This window comes from Frankliniella occidentalis, unplaced genomic scaffold (genome assembly GCF_000697945.3).
Source record: "Frankliniella occidentalis isolate FOCC.00 unplaced genomic scaffold, Focc_3.1 Scaffold34, whole genome shotgun sequence".
NCBI lineage: Eukaryota > Metazoa > Arthropoda > Insecta > Thysanoptera > Thripidae > Frankliniella > Frankliniella occidentalis.
Genome location: NW_026267164.1, coordinates 1,490,960 through 1,510,552, shown reverse-complemented (window position 1 = coordinate 1,510,552; position 19,593 = coordinate 1,490,960). Strand labels below are relative to the sequence as shown.

General features: G+C 43.9%; 2 protein-coding genes across 5 annotated transcripts in view; both read right to left on the bottom strand.

Annotated features, from left to right (window-relative positions):
- Positions 1-6,393: 6,393 nt before the first annotated feature.
- On the bottom strand, positions 6,394-11,739 carry LOC113212102 (GA-binding protein subunit beta-1). Of its 4 annotated transcripts, none has more exons than XM_026430690.2 (11): positions 11,574-11,739; positions 10,566-10,683; positions 10,331-10,492; positions 10,021-10,218; positions 9,769-9,933; positions 9,539-9,683; positions 9,087-9,233; positions 8,497-8,700; positions 8,240-8,421; positions 7,802-7,951; positions 6,394-7,565 (listed from the first exon to the last, which is right to left on the bottom strand). In XM_026430690.2, the coding sequence occupies exons 2-11, from the start codon at positions 10,638-10,640 to the stop codon at positions 7,233-7,235; spliced, it is 1,761 nt and encodes a 586-aa protein (XP_026286475.1). In that variant the 5' UTR covers positions 10,641-10,683; positions 11,574-11,739; the 3' UTR covers positions 6,394-7,232. The 4 variants fall into 4 exon arrangements, with proteins under 4 accessions (XP_026286475.1, XP_026286476.1, XP_026286478.1 ...); XM_026430691.2 differs by lacking the exon at positions 11,574-11,739 and adding an exon at positions 10,870-11,504; XM_026430693.2 differs by lacking the exon at positions 7,802-7,951.
- Positions 11,740-11,939: 200 nt separating this feature from the next.
- Positions 11,940-19,593, bottom strand: part of LOC113212098 (beta-arrestin-2) — a 21,041-nt gene continuing 13,387 nt past the window's right edge. The window contains exons 2-12 of the mRNA XM_026430686.2: positions 18,719-18,849; positions 18,584-18,644; positions 18,288-18,490; positions 18,013-18,191; positions 17,787-17,922; positions 17,480-17,564; positions 17,330-17,402; positions 17,028-17,171; positions 16,860-16,946; positions 16,582-16,752; positions 11,940-16,495 (exon numbers count right to left, since the gene is read on the bottom strand). Coding sequence (XP_026286471.1) covers positions 16,420-16,495; positions 16,582-16,752; positions 16,860-16,946; positions 17,028-17,171; positions 17,330-17,402; positions 17,480-17,564; positions 17,787-17,922; positions 18,013-18,191; positions 18,288-18,490; positions 18,584-18,644; positions 18,719-18,835 — 1,332 coding nt within the window. The 5' untranslated portion in view covers positions 18,836-18,849 and the 3' untranslated portion in view covers positions 11,940-16,419. The remainder of the gene's footprint in view (positions 16,496-16,581; positions 16,753-16,859; positions 16,947-17,027; positions 17,172-17,329; positions 17,403-17,479; positions 17,565-17,786; positions 17,923-18,012; positions 18,192-18,287; positions 18,491-18,583; positions 18,645-18,718; positions 18,850-19,593) is intronic.

Sequence of the window (19,593 nt, the reverse complement as noted above, 5' to 3'; positions counted from 1 at the left end):
CCCCCCCCCCACCGCGAGGTCCGCCCCAAACGCGTTCGTTAGGGCCTTTTCATGGCGAGTTTCCTCGTGGCCCCACGCGTCACGACCGCCACGCCCTGCTCCTCCGCTCCGCGATACAGGTGCCAGCTCGGGGTGTTGGTGGTGGGAGTTGAGCACCCTTCCAATGCGTTTACCGGGCGCGGCGGCACGAGAGTGCAAACACAACACCCGGCCGCCGGAGAAACACAACAAGCGGGAAAGGGGGAGGCGGGAGCCGCGCTACCGGCGGCGCCCAGTAGCGCCAGTGGCTGTGGTGGCTGCTCCCGCCTCATTAAATCCCGCTCTTGAATATCTTGCTCTCCAGGCTGCAGCGCCCCGGCCTCACCCCGCCCCGCCACGCCCCGCCACGCCAGTCCCCGCTCGTTTCCATGCATACTCCGCCGCCGACACCCTCTACGTGTCTTCAACAATAGTGTGGGAGCCACACAGCGACATCAAGAAGTTCATTGTACAAGCGGCCGTGCGGTGGGGTGGAGCTGGTTGAGGCGGGGTGAGGTGGGGTGGGGGTGAGGGGGTGCTGGTATAGTGGAGCACCCACACGAGCTCGCGACGCCACCCCTGACGGAACGGAATAGGTAAGGAGAGTAAGTGAATAGCAGGTGAGGGGGAGCTGTTTGAGGCGAGCTTTCCCCTTCTTTCTTTTGATTATTTTCTTTGTATGTATGGAAGGAGCGCAAGGGAGCATCCTTGGCACATTTTGGGACGTGACGGAGCCGACGGGTCGGCGGCGCCTCGCCATCATTACCGGGGGCCTAAATGACCCCAATGTGGTGCGACAGAAGGGGCGTGGTGGAGCGTGGCGGGGCGTGGCGGGGAACATCGCGATAGAGCACGGCCTCCGGATCCGCACGCCCCTCTGAACGGCTATAAACAAGCAAACTAGGCGGAGCCACAAGGAGGCGCCCAACAACCCCCACAAAAACAAAAACAAAGGAGAGAAAAAGACGTGGTCTTCGCAATACAACAACATAGTTAAATAGGTAAAAATGAGGTTTTGCATCAGCAATTTATCATCCCCGGACTCAATCGACCCATTGCGCACCGTATACGTTGCCATTCAAACATTCCATAAAACGATGCGCGGTGCTATGAAGGAATGGCGTGCGTCACCTTTCCGTCGGCGGGTAATCGGAGGTTAACGGCCTGCAGGCACACGGGGCGCACGGAGCGCGAGGACCATAGGCTCTTGTGGCATTTTAGTGGTGGCATTTATGTCGTGCGCCTACAGCAGGTGGGGCGGGGCGGGGAGCAGGGGCCACTCTCTGCTTCGACATATGCTGCTGCTGGTCGGATGTGTAGAGAGAGCAACATTATATGCTTTTAGTGATGTGATTGCAGAGCGGAGTGACGATCACAGGGCGCGGACGCACAACTGGTTGGGGCCACATATGCTACACACTCTTAAAGACATTGAATTACAAAAACATGCTGAGAGAAGAAGGAGAAGGAGAAAGTTGTGTAAAGAAGGAAAGAGGGGTGGTCGCGATCAGGCCAACAGTTCTCTGTCCCCTATTTACCCCCGACCGCCAACCAGGATGAAGCAGCAGTCATCACATAAAGCAGCTTTTCCACGACAATTTGTAAAACTAAATAGCATCGCTAAATGAAGTTGGGGCGTGTCTTGTTGTGACGTCGAGCGTCGTGTCGGCAAACACGTTTCCCACGTGAGGGCGGCTGTGCCGGCCTGTGCGCCTCCCTGCAGACTGCGACACGCTCCTCGCCCGGCAGCAGCAGCGCACCCGTCAGACGCGAAATTAATAAAAAGACAACAGTTAATAATAGTAATAATAGGGCCGGTAATACCGGGCGCGTGCACCGCGCTAAGTGGCGGGGAGGGGAGAGGCCGCACCCCGCACCCCGCACCCCGCCCACCACCACCACCCTCCCGTAAACGGATTGACTCACGGCCCTCATTGTTGGGTTGGGCATGTGAGTGCGTATGGAGGGCGGCCTGCAGACCACACGCGTATCGACACGCGCGCGAAAATAAATCGACAACGAAACTATGAAAATACACGGAAAGGGTGAATGAGGCATTTACCCAGATACCCCGCGCGGATACCCAAAATTGAGCGTGCTCTTGTCGAGCGTCGGGACCAGGCGCGGGGAATCAGAAGCGTCTTGGCTCGCCAAAGGACAATGTGGTTATATTGCATTGTTCCTATATGGTTGTGTTTCAAAATTAAAGAAAACACACACACACACACACACACACACACACAAAACCACTGACACACTGTATACGCCCTTCCAGGATACGAGTAGCATGCTCTCGAGTATGCCCTAGTATGCTACGAATACGACAGTTGCCCTCGGGCGCCTTTGCACTCGATGCTTTACCAAGCCGCAGACCAGCGTCGCGGTGCGTGCAAGAAAGAGTTTGTCACCCGACACGAGGAGCGTGCACGTACACACACTGTGCGCGTGCCCCGTGCAGGCGAAACGGGAGACAAGGCAGGCGAGGGGGGAGAAAAAGCGTCCTGCCGCTCCCTCTTTATGCTCTATTAGGCGGGGATTTTCAGATTTACGTCTGGCTTGACGCGACGCCGCAATGCCTACGGCGGCGGGCTACGGCGCGTGGCGGAGCACGGCGGGGCGGGCCACCCACCCCGAATCCCCCTTAAACGTCGAGAAGAGACAGAGGGAGGAGCCGTAGTGCCCATCCCCGCCTGCGTCCCCCTCGCGGTCGCAGTCGCACCTGGTAAACCTGCCTCTCCCTTCCTCCTCCACTCCCGCTGCTCCTCAACCCGACCGCTGTCGTGGTCCAACCGAAATCCTACGACGCAAATCTTTGTCCTGATTCGACGGTAAGGACCATCAGGAGGACCGCCGCCCCAGCCGCTTAGCGAGTCTGGCCCTGGTCCGAGCCCCCGTGGGCGGGCCGGGTAGGCAGCCGGCCGGCCGCCCAGTGCGGCGGGCTGGCCCATCCCCCCGGGCGGCGGCGCGCGCCTCTCTGCGGCCGGGTGGCTTCCCCGTCGGCAAGGTCGTCCCGTCTCCCCTGGGAGCAGGAGGCTCCCGTTACCAAGCGGAGATTAAACTCATTAGGAATGAGCACAACTAGCGTTTTATTTTGTTTTTTGTAGACAGGGGACGTATGGTAGAACGAAGCACCACGGGGCGGGCGCGGGAAGTCGGGTCGATACGGAGTTTTTACAGAGTGAAGACTTCCGTTTTTTCGGAATTGTGCATATACAAAAGTTTTGCTTTTTTAAAAGCACGCGATAGCGAACCGAATAAAAATACATTCGTCTGTCAAGAGAACGAGTGCGAAAGATTTTGCAAACGGCCAAGATACTTTTTGCGCCAAAGATCCCCCCCCCCTTTTTTTGGTGTGACACCCCGCGGCGCCACACGCGGAGGGGTCGGGGAGCGAGCAGAGCGGCGAGGTGCCACTTTAATAGAGTTGTAGCAAACTGCCAAACTGGCGACGCTTTGGCGGTGCGCATTCATTAGAATAAAAATTATGATGATAAGAAAAAGGGGGATCTGGTGGGGTGGGGAGAGCAGGGGGGAGGGGGGAGAGGGGGCGAGAGTCGACGTGCCTCCCCTTTATTACGCACGGGAGCCGAGCCGAGCCGAGTCGGGAAGGGAAAAACTGCTAAGGCGAAAAGTAGACGGAGGAGAAGAGTCAGAAGAGATAAGTGACACAAGCGGGGGGAGGAGAAAGGCCACAAAACACTGGCAAACGAGCTAGTCGGGGTCCCGGGGCCGTGTTAGTGTGGGACGAATGGGACGGTAAGAGAGAGGGAGATAGAGATGAAGGGGAGGAGGAGGGCAAGAGACACGGGCTGAAACAGAAAAAAAAGGAGAGGAAAAGCAGAAATGGTGGAGACGCGCATTTCAGTTCAGCCGAGAACGAGAGACAGAGAGAGAGAGAGAAGAGTGAGACGGGAGAGAGGGCGCCAGTGAGCAAGAGAGAGACGGTGATGGTTGTCAGGCGATGACATTTCTCGGGTTACACAGCCTTCCTTAATTTGCCCCCATTACGCGGTGACCTCCGCTGCACCCCTCCCACCCCCTTCCCTCCCCTCTGCTGCTGGCGCTGCTTTCGCTCTAAACGTCGCTCTACTCACTGTCCACTCCACCAGCCGGGTTTGGGGACGCGCTCGTTAGTGGAGGCCGGGGGTCAAGGGGAGGGAGGGGAGGGAGGGGAGGTGGAGCGCCCACATTACAAAACAAAGGGTGCTCCGGCAAAATAACCTTCAGCGGAAGGCGGGGCGGGGGCGTATGCGAGCCGCCGAGCCTCCGAGCCTCGCGGCCTCGAGTCACGGCGGCCAGGGGTTCGCGGCGGGAAGGTCAGAGGCAGCCGAACCCCGTGCACCATGCATGTGCAGCTGGCCGAGGGACCGAGGCCGAGCAGGAGCATCCGCCGCTCGCCCTCTCGTCCTTGCGATAACAACCTTAGCCTCGGATGCTCGGCGCGGAGGCAGAGTGGCGAGAGCGTGTGAGTCATCTCGCACGACCTCTTTCTGCCCTGCTCGCGCCTGCTCGCACGGGGACGAAGGATGTCGGAGGACCCCGCAGGACCCCGGAGGACGCTGCCACGCCCCCGCCATTGTCGCGCCGATAGGAGGCGGAGGCGGGAGGAGAGGAGGCCGGGAGGCCGCCACACGCGCGAGAGCCGCCCGCAACAATCACGACCCCTTTGTCCGATCACACCGCCCCGCCCCGCCCGCGCCTGGCAGGGGCGCTACCCGCGACCGCCCGCGGCGCCCAAACCTAATTGGTACGTATTTAGAGCTATTTCCCGACAGGGTGCACGTCCAGCAGCTCGACCGTGCCACGCCACGTGTTTGTATCCGTGCTGGGCGGGCGGTCTCCAGGGCACTCTGGCGCGAGGAATCTCTCCACCGCTCACCGCATACATTTGGCCTCATTTGAAGGCCTTGTCAGGCCGGCGGTGGGGCGCTGGCGCTCGCCGACACCACTACCACTACTTGACGGCAGCCGCCCCGCCCCGCCACCCCCGGACGACTCTCAGTGCGGACGGATGCCGGGGTAACCTAGTTTGTGGCAGGTTCGCCCTAAATGGGGCTCAGATTGACCAATCAAAACATTTCCCAGCACAAAGCGCCACCGGGAGTTCTCCCGCACGGAAACGAATTTCCCGAGCAATCTATATTCGAATTGAGTTTGGCGCTGCTATTGAGTTAGGCGCAGACCGAGCAGAGCAGAGCCGAGCGAGCGAGCGAGCCGGGGCCAGCCATGCTGGCAGCCACCCCTCAGTGCGGGGGCCCTGATGCCCTGATTCAGAGCATCTGGCGCCACTAGCCGGGGGTAGAAATAACCACCGGGACTGTCTCCGGATATCACTTCCGCGCAATCTCCATCCTCGGCTTTCCGGTTGGGAAAGTGGAATGTAACGCTGTAATGTGCAAAGCTTCAGGAAGGCGCGCGGGGATGCCTGGACTTCCCTATACCTTCACGCGAGGGGGCAATAACTCCCTTTAAATGTGTGCACATGATTCCCAGTGATTCCCGTCCGCTTATAGTAGCAGTTCAACTGGGCGATTTCTGTTGATTTCGGTTAATTTTTATCCTGATGATTCCCAGGCAGGTGTACACATGATTCCCTGCCGCCTCGCCTTCACGTTGTCCTCGACCCTCGCCGACTACAACGTCGCGCCAACGGTGCCCTCTGTTCCACGGAACCAGCTGTTCGAAAACTCTGTGTCTGTGTATGCGTCAGTTTTCTCTTTCTCGACGTAAGCTAGCCAACGGCGGTAAAAAAAGAGAGGGAGATGGCAAGACCTCTCCGAAAGGATTTTCGAACGAGGCCGAGCGAGCCGTGACTTTACCGTAATGCGGGCGAGAAGGGCGGGGTGCCGGGCCGGGGTGCTCCACTCCCCTCCAGGGTCCTCAGCGGCCCTCGCCAGCGCCAGGTCGGCTCTCTTTGTGTCCGGGGCAGCCCTGCCCCCCCCCCCTCTTTCCCTTCCCACGAACGATAACATCACGATGCGATGCAGCCGGGAAGGGTCATAGTGACACCAGGTACACATTAGACATACGGGATAGGGGATTTTGTGCGAGCAGCAGCTAGAACTCTGCAACCTTTCAGAAGCTCGGTTGGCCGCGCAAAGGCAGATCCAGATGAGTCATTTGGTACCCAGCGAATACGGTTTTGTCAAAATGGCATTAAGTGATGTCAGTGCCAAGATTTGTTGTCAATTTTGCATCAAAGACATCTTAAAATGGTCATATTGAAATCAGAGCAAAGCCCAGTTGTTGGCTTAAAATGTCTTGGTAGTTATCCATCTCTCAACAGTTCCTGTATAAATTAAAAAATGCTTCAAGCTGCCTCATGTAGAGCCAACTGAACAGTAAAAAAATTCGCAGTAAAAAAAAAACAAAGACTTAACTTCCAACTTTATTTTTTTCATAAGAGGTAGTTTAATATAAACCTTAAAAGAAACACTCAATCTGACTTTTAAAAATTTATCTCCATTTATATTGGAGATGAAAACAGTAAATTATTGATAAAAAGCAAATCAAACCATGCAAATAATGGCAGGTGAAGCTGGCTTGTCAGGAAAGTAAGACATTTAAAACTGTTGTGATGAAACCAATATGAGTCCAAAAAACCAGAAGCCTAGTACTTTGAGCAATAACACAGTCTTCAGAATCACATTCTGCAAAAGGAGCAGTTTCTCTAAAAAAAAATGAAAGAAGTACATTTGACATAATATGATCACATCTCAAATACCTTATTTGGGTCAGAAAATTAATCTTATCTGCATGTATACTTAAAATAATCTTTGAGTCAAATTCATAGATTCCATCACATTATGACTGAAAAACAATTGCACTAGAAATAACATAAAATAATTTGCTTAATCAGAAAAGCTCTAGCAATTTGCTACCCCAAGCATGTTCACCTGATCACTGAAGTATGTTATTCTGACAGAATCCGAATGTTAGAAGAAAAGTGTAACTGGTTTCAGATCAGACTCTCTCTTTGCCCTGACTATCATTGCAGTTTGTGAAAATAAGGTAAATCTAAAATATTGTACCTTGAAAGCTAAACCTGATCAGTATTTAATATTACATAAACATTCATGATTCAAACAGATTTACTCCTAGTTGTGAATAGATTCTGTAAAAATTACAAAACTATTATTTACAAAAACATTTGTACTTTTCAATGACATTTCCAGGATCGCATAGGATTGATTTAACGTATCCTTCAAGTTTGATTACTGTGCAACACTTTTTATCCTGGTTAATTGTTGTAGGTAAAGCTCAGCTTCTTTTTCCTTCTTTGCTAACTGTTTCCGATATTCTGCAGCCTGCTTTCTTGCATTTGCTAATTCCTGTGCAATGCTCTCTAGATCTGTAGGCATGGGAGGTGCTGGTTCTTCATTTTCTTCCTCCTCATAATTACCCTCACCTGAGTCTACAATGCCTTCTTCAAGATTTAATGAATCATCTTGCAGGTCCGTTTGGACTTGTTGGATTTGTATCTGTTGCACCCTCTCTTTTTGTTGTTTCTGTTGAAAGAGTTGAGTAATTTGTTGGTTTTGTTGAGGCTGTAGCAGAAGGAAAAACATAGTGAGTAACATTTGATAACTAAAGAGATGCCTTTGCAAAGGAAATAAATATGCATACCTAAAAATTTGTAACCAGAAACATGAAACGATAAGTAACCCAACAATACCATTAGTCCTACTACTACCATAGAGACAATCAAACCCAACTAACAATATAATAATAGTAAAATAGAGATGTGAGGGAATAGGAAAAATTCCTACAAGGTAGTACTTACAGATATCATTACTCTTTGTACACGATTTACTGTATTTACCGGCACAGTCTTAATAGTACCAATAGAGCTATTTGAAGCTAAAGTCATCCTTTTAGTTAGTATATTGGGACTTTTAGCTTGCTGCATTACTAATTGACTGGGCACTTGAACCTGCACCAAACACCCAGACAGGAAAAACAAAACAAATGATCATCCCTTCAGCAACTACTACCACAACAAACAAATAAGGTGTACTTCAAAGGACATTTACTAGGCAAATCACTAAACAAATAGACTAGGTTTTCAAGACATTCCTCTACTCCAGTTTAAAAATAGAAGAATTACCCGGAAAATAACCAAATTTAGGCCCATTGACAAATACAGCAAATATGAGATGGATTATGTTTTGAGTACAACAGAACTACATGTAACCCATAAAATAAAATAATGTTTACTTACCCTCCCTCCACCTAGTGCGACTAGTTGACTGGGATGGATTTTAATAATTCTTGACTTGCTGCCAAGAACGGGTGCTTTCTTTTGAACCCCTCCAGAGGCCACACTGTTTAAAAGTTTTCCTTTAGGATACCCTATTAAGCGTCCTCCAACTCGAGTGAGATTTAAGGCCATTTTTCCAGCTTCTACAAAGTAAATTGTTGTGTATTAGACACCAGTTAAATCACTTGGAAACACATCTGAAATTAGATGAACTTTACCAGTGAGAACCACAGTCTGGCCACTTTCCATTGCTGTCTCAACAGTAGTTGGCTCATCAGTGGGAAGCATGGTTATTCCATGAGCTTGAAGTAATTGGAAAGTACTATTATTTACAGTTGTTGTAGCTCCTGAGATAGCATGGGATGTTAAATTTGATAAAGGCGATGCATCAGAATCCATACTAAACGCTGATTTAGCAGCAGCTGAAAAAGATATTTGATTTTAGAGAGGCTCAGTAATAGACATAAAAAATCAATGGTTAAATAAATTACTAGAAATAAAATATTCTAAAAGCTAACAAATGGTATTTTCAAGATTTAATCAAAAATAGTGATAGAAAAACCATCATGCTTATTGTGGAAATACATGAATCACTGATAGGAAATACCCACAAACCAGGAAGCACAACCAGACTACTATTAATGAACATAGAAAATTGTGGAGTGAGAATGAGACAATTTGCTACATAACACAAAAGAAAGTGACCACCTTGCTGACAAAAACACCTAATCTATAGAAATGAATCTAACTGCCACATACAACAGTGACAATTAGACTTTTATGAGGCAAGTAACACATAATTGCTCACCTCCTGCTGAGGTAGTCATCATTCGTTTTGGAGACTGGAGTTTTGAATACGATAAAGTTCTTGTGGTTGAAGTGGGTGGTATTGTTACCATCACCTGTTTGGACTCCATCTGCAGACGAACTCTCGGCTTCTTAAGGATGGGTGGCGCTAGAAATTAAGTTTACAAAATCATGCAAAGCTTGAACATGGAGTCCCACATGCAACATTCATGCTGTCCTAAACAGTAACCTTCTAGCAAATATGATTGATGTCCACATAAGTATAAAAATGTCATAGAAAGTGAAAATATGGAGGAAATTACAGGTAGATTGAAATGAAATGGTACATCTACAGGGAACCAGTAATGAATTCTGTATGTGAGATATGATCTTGTGTTAGGAACACTCCCCTTCTTAATAACTTGCTTACAGAATAGATGGATTATTACTACTATTATTATTAAGAACACTGACCAGCTTGAATTTGTTGTGTCACCTCATGGTGATCAGTGGTGAGTTCTGCAGCGATACTCGCTGTTGCAGCCAAAGATTCTTGTTCCAGCTCAGTTGCTGCTGCTTGTAGAGGAACTTGTAATCTTATTGTGGCATAATCTGAGCTCTAAATACAATGCAGGTCACCCAATTAAGTTTCTAAAAGTACAAAATTCTTTAAAAATGACACATAACATATTCACCAGGGTTACCTCAAGAATCTCAGCAATGTCATGTCTTCCAACATCCTTGGCCATAGATGTAGGAGTTTTGTCAAATTTGCTTAGAGCATGAGGGTCTGCTCCTCCTTGCAATAATGTCTCTATCACTTCAACATTTTGGTTTTCTACAGCCCAATGAAGTGGGGTCATTCGTAACTATTGGCAAGAAGAAGAGCATTTAAATTGTTAATGTTTAGCCAGACAATGCAAACACAATGAGGGGAATGAATACTTTAAAGTTACCATATCTGAACAGTTTACTTCGGCTCCATGCCTTAGTAGGAGTTTGACAGAATCTAAGTGCCCACCTTGGGCAGCCATATGTAAAGGTGTTCTATCAACTTTAGTTCGTGCCTCTTGAGAAATTCCAGCACGCAATAAAACCTCAGCAGTTTCCACATGATTATTCTGAACTGCAAGGTGCAAGGGACTCACACCAAGCTGTTAAAGGAAGAAAATAAAATATTTCGGGGGCACAAGACACTGCCAACTTACGCATTTTGTATTTCACAATCATTTAGTTGAGTCCAACTCAAGCTGCCATCTAGCTTACCCAATCGGTGGTGAATGGGGCTCCTTTACTCATAAGATCCCGAACTGTGTCAACTTGACCATCTTTGGCAGCTATAAGTAACTGCTTTCCCAGTTCAACAACAGCTATTGTCTGGGCTGAGCGATTGGCGGTGACATCCACTATACTTTGTTCGGTCAGAAGCTACAAGAAGAAGTCAAACACGTCAATACCAGAAAATAATATAAAATTCAGACAGAAATGTGATGACTCTTACAGGCATTTGTGAATTTGGAATATGAAACAGACTGGGATCCAGTTCAACATCATCTACACACATGATTCCCTGCATCTTGACTTTCAGTTGAATTCATTCAATGCAGGAAAGACAATCACTGTAAAGAAGATAGACATGTCAAAAAAATATAATATATGTGTATATATATAAACTTTAACATTCAATAAAACAACATAAACAACCACATCACTGTTGTTTTTACCAATAATTAAAAATAAAAATAAAATAAAAAAAGGAACGAGGGTTTAATTAAAATGAGCTAAGCTTGGCAGAGTAAAATTACCTGGCTAATAATGAACTTAATCTCAGGGAATAAGTTACAAATACATAAAAATCAAGTTCCCTCCAAATCATGACATTTAGTGAGGTTAGAGATCTTTAATGAATCGGAACCTAAAGAGTAAAACACCCTTGATACGTGAGTGTGGGTTACAAATAAAGGCCTCTGACAAAACAGAGTTGTCCGCTAACAAGTGCATTTTTATAATGATTAAAGGTGTTGTAACCACTGAACCAAGTACATGTAAACAATGGTATGAGTAGCATCAAACTGTCATAACCTTAAAATACTAAGGTATTACAAAATCTCCATATATGTGCAATACTAAAGTGAGCGTGTCTAGTGTGTTGTCATTTTGCTACTTGATGGGATATTTCCAACACCAACAGAAACATAATGACAGGCATAACCTAGCAAAAATGTGCCCTAGAATCAAGGCTTCAGATGTAAAACGCGTACAGCACATCCGAGGTCAACGACTCGCTTTAGAGACACCTAGACATTATCTGAGCTAAAACTCGATGCGAGGCAATGTTGATGGGTTTGAATCCCGACGTATAAGACTAGCCCGCGCTTTCATGGGTCGAAATTTGTATCAAGAAGAGAAAACAGGATATCTTCTTTTCTAATGTTTAGATGCCATCGTGCCTACTTCCTGTTCCTGTGAACCAACGGAAGTTAACCACAGCACCTTGCGATTACTTTACCTCCGTTAACATTTCCCTTTGAATTTTACAGGGGAATTCCGCATCCAATGAAAATCCAAAGCAAATCACCAATATAAATGATATAAAGCCAGTTAAATCATCGCGTCCCGTACGTAAGGCGGGTGATAGGAGTAACCACTGCCTTACATGGAACGATCTTTAGTTGTGTTCGTCCAAACTTCAGTTCTTTCTACAACCAATCACATTCGTTGTAGGTGGCAGCACAATCGTGGCGGGAAGAATTTAACTCAAAAATTCGGTGCATCAAAAATGTGTGCTGTGTGTGTGTGTGTGTGTGCGTGTGTAAAAAAAGGGGTGGGGAGTGCCCAGGCGACTCGGGTTTTTGAATCAGCACAATTATGTACATAGACTGTTGACCTCCATATTTATTTCAGTAAAAATTAGAATATTGTACAATGTAGGAAACAGTATCCGGTATTTTTCCCGTTTTGCCAAGTAACCATTTGTGGTGCTATTCATATGGTAACACAGCAAAGAAACAAATGGCAAATGAGAAATATTAGCTAAATGCTATGTATATAAGAGCTTTACTATCAGCTAAATTAATCTTAGTAAGTCCACATTCTTTGAATACACTAAAATGCTTTTGAAACACAAATTTCAAAATAGATGAAATCAACATTACAATTACGAAGGCCATCTGAGATGTTGAGGCAAAGGAGTCAACGCATAAATCAATACATTTTCTTGTTTAGCTATGCACACAAATAAAAGCAAGTTTCACTATGAATCAGAACTAAAATATGATGTCATATATCAGCAGATAGTCACAAATTTAATTGAGGAGGAATTCTAGGTCACATTCAGTCCATGAAACAACATTGGTCAGAACTACTATTGTTATGTTTGCACATTGTGTTTCTACTTTCTGTCCAAAATTGGATGGGGTAAAGTATGAACCTTTATCCACTACACTAGATTAAGAAACACAAATTTACACTAGGTTTTGGCTTTCATGTGTAGATCAAGTTTCAAGTATCTAGCCAAAGCCTACATATTCCTGCAATTTATTCCTAGTTTTTGACCCACTTTGTAACTGTAAAATGTTAAAAGAAGATTTGAAAAAAGAAAAGAATAAATTAAAATAATGAGGCTATACATGCATTAGATACACACCTCTTGAATTAATTAAGTTCTGACTGGCATGGATAAAGAGTATGCCAAAAATATGTCAAAGTTGGACATTTGTATCAATTTGGTTCTAAAACTTTGCTATGGTTTAATTCCAGGACGGACAAATTTGTAGAAGTTTGGAATTCATACCACCGCCCACAGGAAAACTTTCATTTCAGTTGGCCCAAGGTCAAAACAGTTTTCAGTCATGAAGTCATAGAGTTAAGTCTTTCTTTTATGTAGAAGACGGAAGAATATGTTGTAAGTAGTGCTTGTAAAACCTTGATGTGAATAAGGGTTATTGCTAGCTACACAGATTTCACCATTTGATTGCACGATACCACAACATGGAAATGCACCCCAATACATCAAAATAAGGGTAAACGCAAATGACTAGAGACTTAACAGAATCTGTACTCTTTTCTTTCGACTGCAAACTCAGTCTTATTTTAAATTAGAATTCCATCCACAGAAAACAAAAAAAGGCTTATATAATTTTTTCGGTTCCATTTTGCTGTGTCATATACATTGTAATACAAGGGGCATTCAGTAGAAAAAACTAAATACAACAGCAGTAGCCATTATATCAATCAAATATGGAAGTAAAATTGATTTACAGGAGACATTACTAGACGAACAAGAAGCAAATCAAAAACCTATAAAACCATTTTTATCTGAATGTCAAAAGCTACACAAAATAGACCTAAAGTTAAAAGGCAAAATGTGTATTAAGTAGGGGAGGGGAGGGGTAAATTAATTGATTAAAACAAAAGATTTCTGTGAAGTGGAACCATGAGTAAAGACATACTTAACAATTATGAAGTTAAAAGGGTTAAAAAAACAAAAACAGAAAAAATTCTTTTTTTTGTGCTTTCTCCTTCCATTCATTGTCAAAAAGGTTATTGAAAATTAGTGAGAATACGTATGTTTTTACAAATATTTTCACACACAAGATAGGACACATGAACATAACTACATAAATATATTGTTATATATGTATGTATTTATATATGTATAATTATTTTTATTTACAATTAAGAGTTTTCATTAGCCTTATTGTAAGACTATTTGTTCTATCATTGTATTGATTGATGCATGCCGATATGTCATGCAAACTACTGGTAGTTTTGTAAAGGGTAACACTTCAAGAAAACAGTACCACATGGAATGCATGAACTTTGTGCATGTACAGTGAGTATTAAAATGACTTACAATTGGGCAAACAATAACATCCCTAGATACACAATAATGAATGTGTTTCTGGTGTTACATCAACTTATACTCTAACATCAAATTCTTGTGGCACATTCTTGTCACAATACAGTAGCAAGTTCTCTACTGGACTTTAAGAATTGCATCAACTGTCAATTGAAAGGTATCTATAAGGTAACTAGATCTTTTAAAATGTATGTATGACAATGCATATGATCAGAACTAATGGCAATGCAATTACTCATACCCATTGAATCCAAGACACAAAACAGGTCACAGGTCAGGCCCTCGTTGAGTAAGGAACATTGAGGTTGAGAAGCCAACTGACAGCATAGGTTTCATTTTTTTTTTTTGTTTACCTTGGAGCGCAGTCAGCGTAAAATAAGTTGAAAGGAAAAATTTTGTGCGGGCAAAAAAATGATTTGACAAGTTTAGTGTAGTAGGCAGTTCTAGAGGAAGTACAGAAAAGTACAATCATTCAGGGATTTAATATAGCAATAAGCATACTATGTATGAAGGCATTGTATCAAAATAAGGTGAATGCAAGGCAATAATTTACAAATGCTTTTGTATAGTAATGCTACTCGATCATTAAAACACAACAAAACCTTATTTTATACAATGTAGTAGATAAAAACAATAAAAATTGATCAAAAACAATTAAGCTTCTTGGTGACAAGCAGCACATCTGAGAGAAGACATGTTAAATATATTAGAGGAACAATTTTCAATAACAATGACTGTGATGCAAAATTCAGAAAAGGTGGCTTACAGATATCCTATAGGCACAAGTAATTTAAAAAATGCACACCCAACACATAGGAGTAATACAATAATACAGTACAACAAATCAAATACACCTTGAGAGAAAAGTTCTAATGTAACCTAGTTAATGGGTGGTAAACTTTCCAACACAAAATAAAATAGATTAATAGTAAAAATGAAATGCTCAACAGTAGTAAAAATGATTCAAACTCATAACTCTTGGCACGGAAAAAATTGTAACCTACATTTCTTGATTTCAAAACAATACCACTGAAGACAGACCAGACAAACCTCTGTTTAAATTTTATGTTGTACCAACATCTCAGTCATTTCTTCCACCAAAACAGGCAGATCAAACAAAAATAGTAAATGCAAGTACATGTAAAAGGTAATTCAATAGTGGAATTCTTGTCAGCTGGGCCACAAAACTTGTGCTAAAAGCTTTGTCACCTCAAATATTGCCCAGTCCGAAATAAATGAACTTACAGGGTAATTAGATTAGTATAACATACATAAAAGCATATAACACAATTTGCACAAAATTAAATAAAACATGATTTCCTCACAATTTCTCCACAGCAAAGTCATTGGCATTTAACTTAACTTTTCAAATGGAGTATAACAATTGATTTATTCTTCTAGCAGACACAGATAATTTGATTCGTGATAACAAAACAATAAAACTAGAAAATGTTGTTCTTAAAACAGTAAGTTAAATTTTAAAATCTTAATTGGTAAATGATGTCTAATACGAATACGTATTACATGCAAAATATCAAAAATGCAGAAGTACATGTACACTGTACCAATGTGCTCAGAAATAATGCCTCCTTGCTCATTTTACATGCACTCTCCCAGTATCTTTCTCAAAAAGAGGAGAAACTTCAAGAGCAGAAGAAGTTAGATAGAATAAAGTTTGAAAAATCAACAAGTGACAACAAAAAGTAATGAATGAAGATTGACTGAAATCATAGTAAAATGTAAATTAGTTCCAGCATACTCTTAGCTGAAAGTACAAACTTTCAAGAAAATGAAACACAGAAATCTTTTCGATAAAGAAATAAAAAGTTAAAAAATACCAATTGGTCAGAACCACATCATCACAGCCTAAGACCAGCCTGGAGTTAACAGCTGAAAAGGGAGAGGGAGAGAGGGAAGGGGAGAAGAGGGGGAAACATGGCAATAGAACAGAAACACAGCACATATTTTAAAACGCTGTCAATGGTGAGCAAGATAAAAATGGCGCAGAAACGTGAACAATGGAAAACCATTATCAACAAAAGATTAGAACACAGATATAAACAAAAAAGTAAAATATATGCACATGCAACAGCAGCAACATGCTTTGTACGACTAAATTTAACATATCATTTCTCAGACAGAATTAGTCAAGAGTTGATCCTCTCAATATTCAATCAAACAGATAAAGAAAGAGGAAAGCAGAACTAGCATTTACATTGCCAATTACAACCTGGTCCATTTAAGAAATAGCCATTTTTAAATCAATAAGTAATGGTTATTAGTAGAAAGTGGAAAATTTGTAATGTTCCATAGCTTCTAATTCTTACTTCTGTTGACCACTCCTGTAACACTTCCCTAGGTATAAATTTTCATTTTCATGCCTTCTGGAAGCCTACATCTAGCTCCATCAGGGGCAGCATTAATATTTTGGCCTTCCTAAGGCCTGGTCCCTCCAGCCTTGATCAATTTCTTCCTAACTCTTCTGTTTGAAGCATTAAGCATCAGTTTCTTCACCCTTCAGCCGTAATCGGGCAAAATCTTCAAAGATTATATCGTCGTCCTCTCCATCACTGTAAAGAGCACAAGATTAGATGAAGTCCATTTAAGCTGGCACCAGTTTAATAGATGTACTGAAGTACTATTGTACAATACATACGCTATATCAGCGTCCAGCTGAATCAAATTATTATCAACAGGAACATTATCACCCGTATTGCCATTTGCTTGTGGTAAAGTATGTGCAGGGGATAGACGAGGAGGAAGTGCAGGAACATCATCATCTGGCATGGGATGCATCAGAGTAAAAGGCAGTTCAGCTACTAGGTCGCTAAACAGAAAAAAAAAATATTTTGTAAACCAACAAAAGTGATAAGTTTAGAACACACTATGCTAGAAGATGAATAAATTAACCAAATTCTTGCATAAAACACTAACCCTCCAAGAGCTCCTAAACAGAGTTTCACTTTGACTTTGTATTGAACAATTATTCCTAGGTTTTCTTTCTGTGATGGATCTGTCACTCTGTAATAAAGGAATCCCACATTAACACATAAAAAGGGCTGTAATAAGCATAAATTTCAAAAAGACACGTCAATATCTCACATTGTGGAGGATGCTAGATTTGTGTCCTCATGTTTCAGCTGACCATCCAATGCTAAGCCTCGCTTATCCTTGTTGTTTAGAAGTAGGGGCTTCACCTGGTACACTTTTGACAAAGTAAAACCAGGACTAACAGGACATCCCGCTCTATGGATTAAAGAAAGTATAAAACTTACATGTATGTATATGACAAGAGATTTGAATATTGAAATACAACACTAATTTGAGGAAGGTGAGGCCATAAAGCAGCCACACCCTGGGTTGAAACATAGAAATTATTAACAAAGTAGACACTATTGACTTACTCGCTCTCAGCTTCAGCAACGGTGCACTTATATTGGGCAGTAGAGAAGAGACAGATATCTGCAAACTGTCTCACTAATTGAGAGAAAAATAATTAGTTTTGACAAAATATGAAAGAGTAAGTAATTAGATAAACCGGTAACATCATATACCTGATACTTTTATCTTCTTTACAGTTCTGTTTGAATTATTTGCTATGTGAACATTAACTGCAATTGTTTCACCATGGTGGTACAGCTAAAAATCAAATTTAAACATAACAAGGTATGAAAAGCAAGGCCAATAGTCATGTAACAGCAATGAATGATGCTTGCGTTTAGTTTAGGGAGTGCTACGGGTCCTGAGACTCATGCCCTAGAAACCAATGCAAAGTATACCGGGAAATAAACATTCCCCCAACAGCTCAGGACCCCCTTGTACCCCTCTAACTAAACTCAAGCGTCTTATGAGAAAATTTACCTCTTTGTCCAGTGATGCCTCCAAATGTAATTTGTTTGGGCTTAACATAAATTCTTTGCTGACTTCTACAGACGGCTGCTCTCCTTGTTTGCTTGGGGCGTACATTATTTTTCTGATGGCCAATCGAACTGAATTCCTAAAAAGAGAACATTGCAAAAATTATTTTTCTGGAGACCATTTAATGAATGGATACAAGACAGTGAATACGTAAAGAGAGTTTCTAAACCTTTTGTGTGGTTTGTCATCTGATGAATCCCCTACGAATGCTTTTAATTCATAATCAACTCCACATGGTTTACCAGTGTCACCAGGTGCTGGTTGGAGTGTGACAGAGGCTGGGCAGTGAGGTGGTAACTCAAAATAAAAAGGATAAGCATTGGGGCCTAATTTTCTAATCAATCGCTCCTAGAAAAGTTTGATCATATTAAAATTAAGGTTGAGACATGCTACTTACAGATCCAGTGATTTATTCTACAGTTTCAATGACTCAAAACAAAATACCTGCAACCGTGTCAAAGGACGCTTGGGTGATGCAGCTGCCACGGGATCAGGAGGATAAACTTGTTCTGCTGCAAGGTACAAATCTTTTCGGAATGTAAGTCCAAGAACATCTAAATCTTCTCTCCCATATTTAAACGCTGCTAGAACATGGCCAAAGACCTTACGCTCTTTCACATACTCTGGGTCAATGAGCACAACTCCGTCTGAAGCAAAAAATAGCAACACAATCGATAATGTTGATAAGAAACACAAAATTAAATGCAATTTTCTGCATATTAAAGTTCAATCAAGCTAACCTATTGGATCGACATGTGAGAGATGGTCTACAAAATCTCTTTTCCCAAGATACACTGTAATCTGATAAAGGAAACAATATTGAGATAATTTGTAAAGATAATTTAATAACATGATCCATTACCCGCATGACTTACTTTTCCATTTGCTGAGCTCTTCTTGAAAACTCTCGTAGCTTGTCTTTTCAGGTTGTTGTCAGCGTTGTCATCCATTCTTAATGTACTATCTGAACTGTTGTCTGTTCTTGACCCCATCAGGGCGCCACTCTCTGAAAGACAAGAAAACATTTTGCTAATTATGTGCACTGACACAGTCAAACACACTATTCTTCGCAAACTCATCAGTACTTGACTCCCAGAGTCCAAGCAGCTTTTGGCATCCAGGAGACCTAGCGTCATGACAGGCAACCAAAAGGTACGCCCATTAAGGTCCAGGGCACACCTGAGAGAGACCGCGCGCACTTCAGACTTCAGTGGCACGCCTTGACCTCGCACGTGTTGGTCGCGATCACTTCGAACGCGCCAAAAGGATTTCCCTGTGGCACGCGCGCCGCACGGCCCGTGGCACGGCCGCCGCTTCCCCCCAGTCACCTCGAGTTGACTCGCGCTCGCTGCGCAAGCGACGTGCGGGAAGGGGGAGGCCCTATACACACAGGGCTTACCGACCCTGCCTGAGGGCAGGCAGGGCAGGGCATGGCTGGGCTGGAGGCACATGAAGGTGGGGAGGGGAGGGGAGGGGCTCAATTGAGGACAGCACCGTGTCACATCGACGCCTCGCCCGACCAATACCCTCCGCGGAGCGGTGGTGCCTGCCCGGCCGCACCTGCCTTGCCCTGCCCGGCCCTGCCCTGCCCCAGCCTCACCGCGTTAAACGACCGCGAACTACCCGCAGGACGGTACGCGGTGAGGCCGGGGCGACGCTTCGCTTTTATTGATTGACGGGAGACCGAGAGAGGTGCGGGCAGGGCAGGAAAGGAGATCGGGTAGAAGGGCGGGGGAGGAAAGTGGAAAGG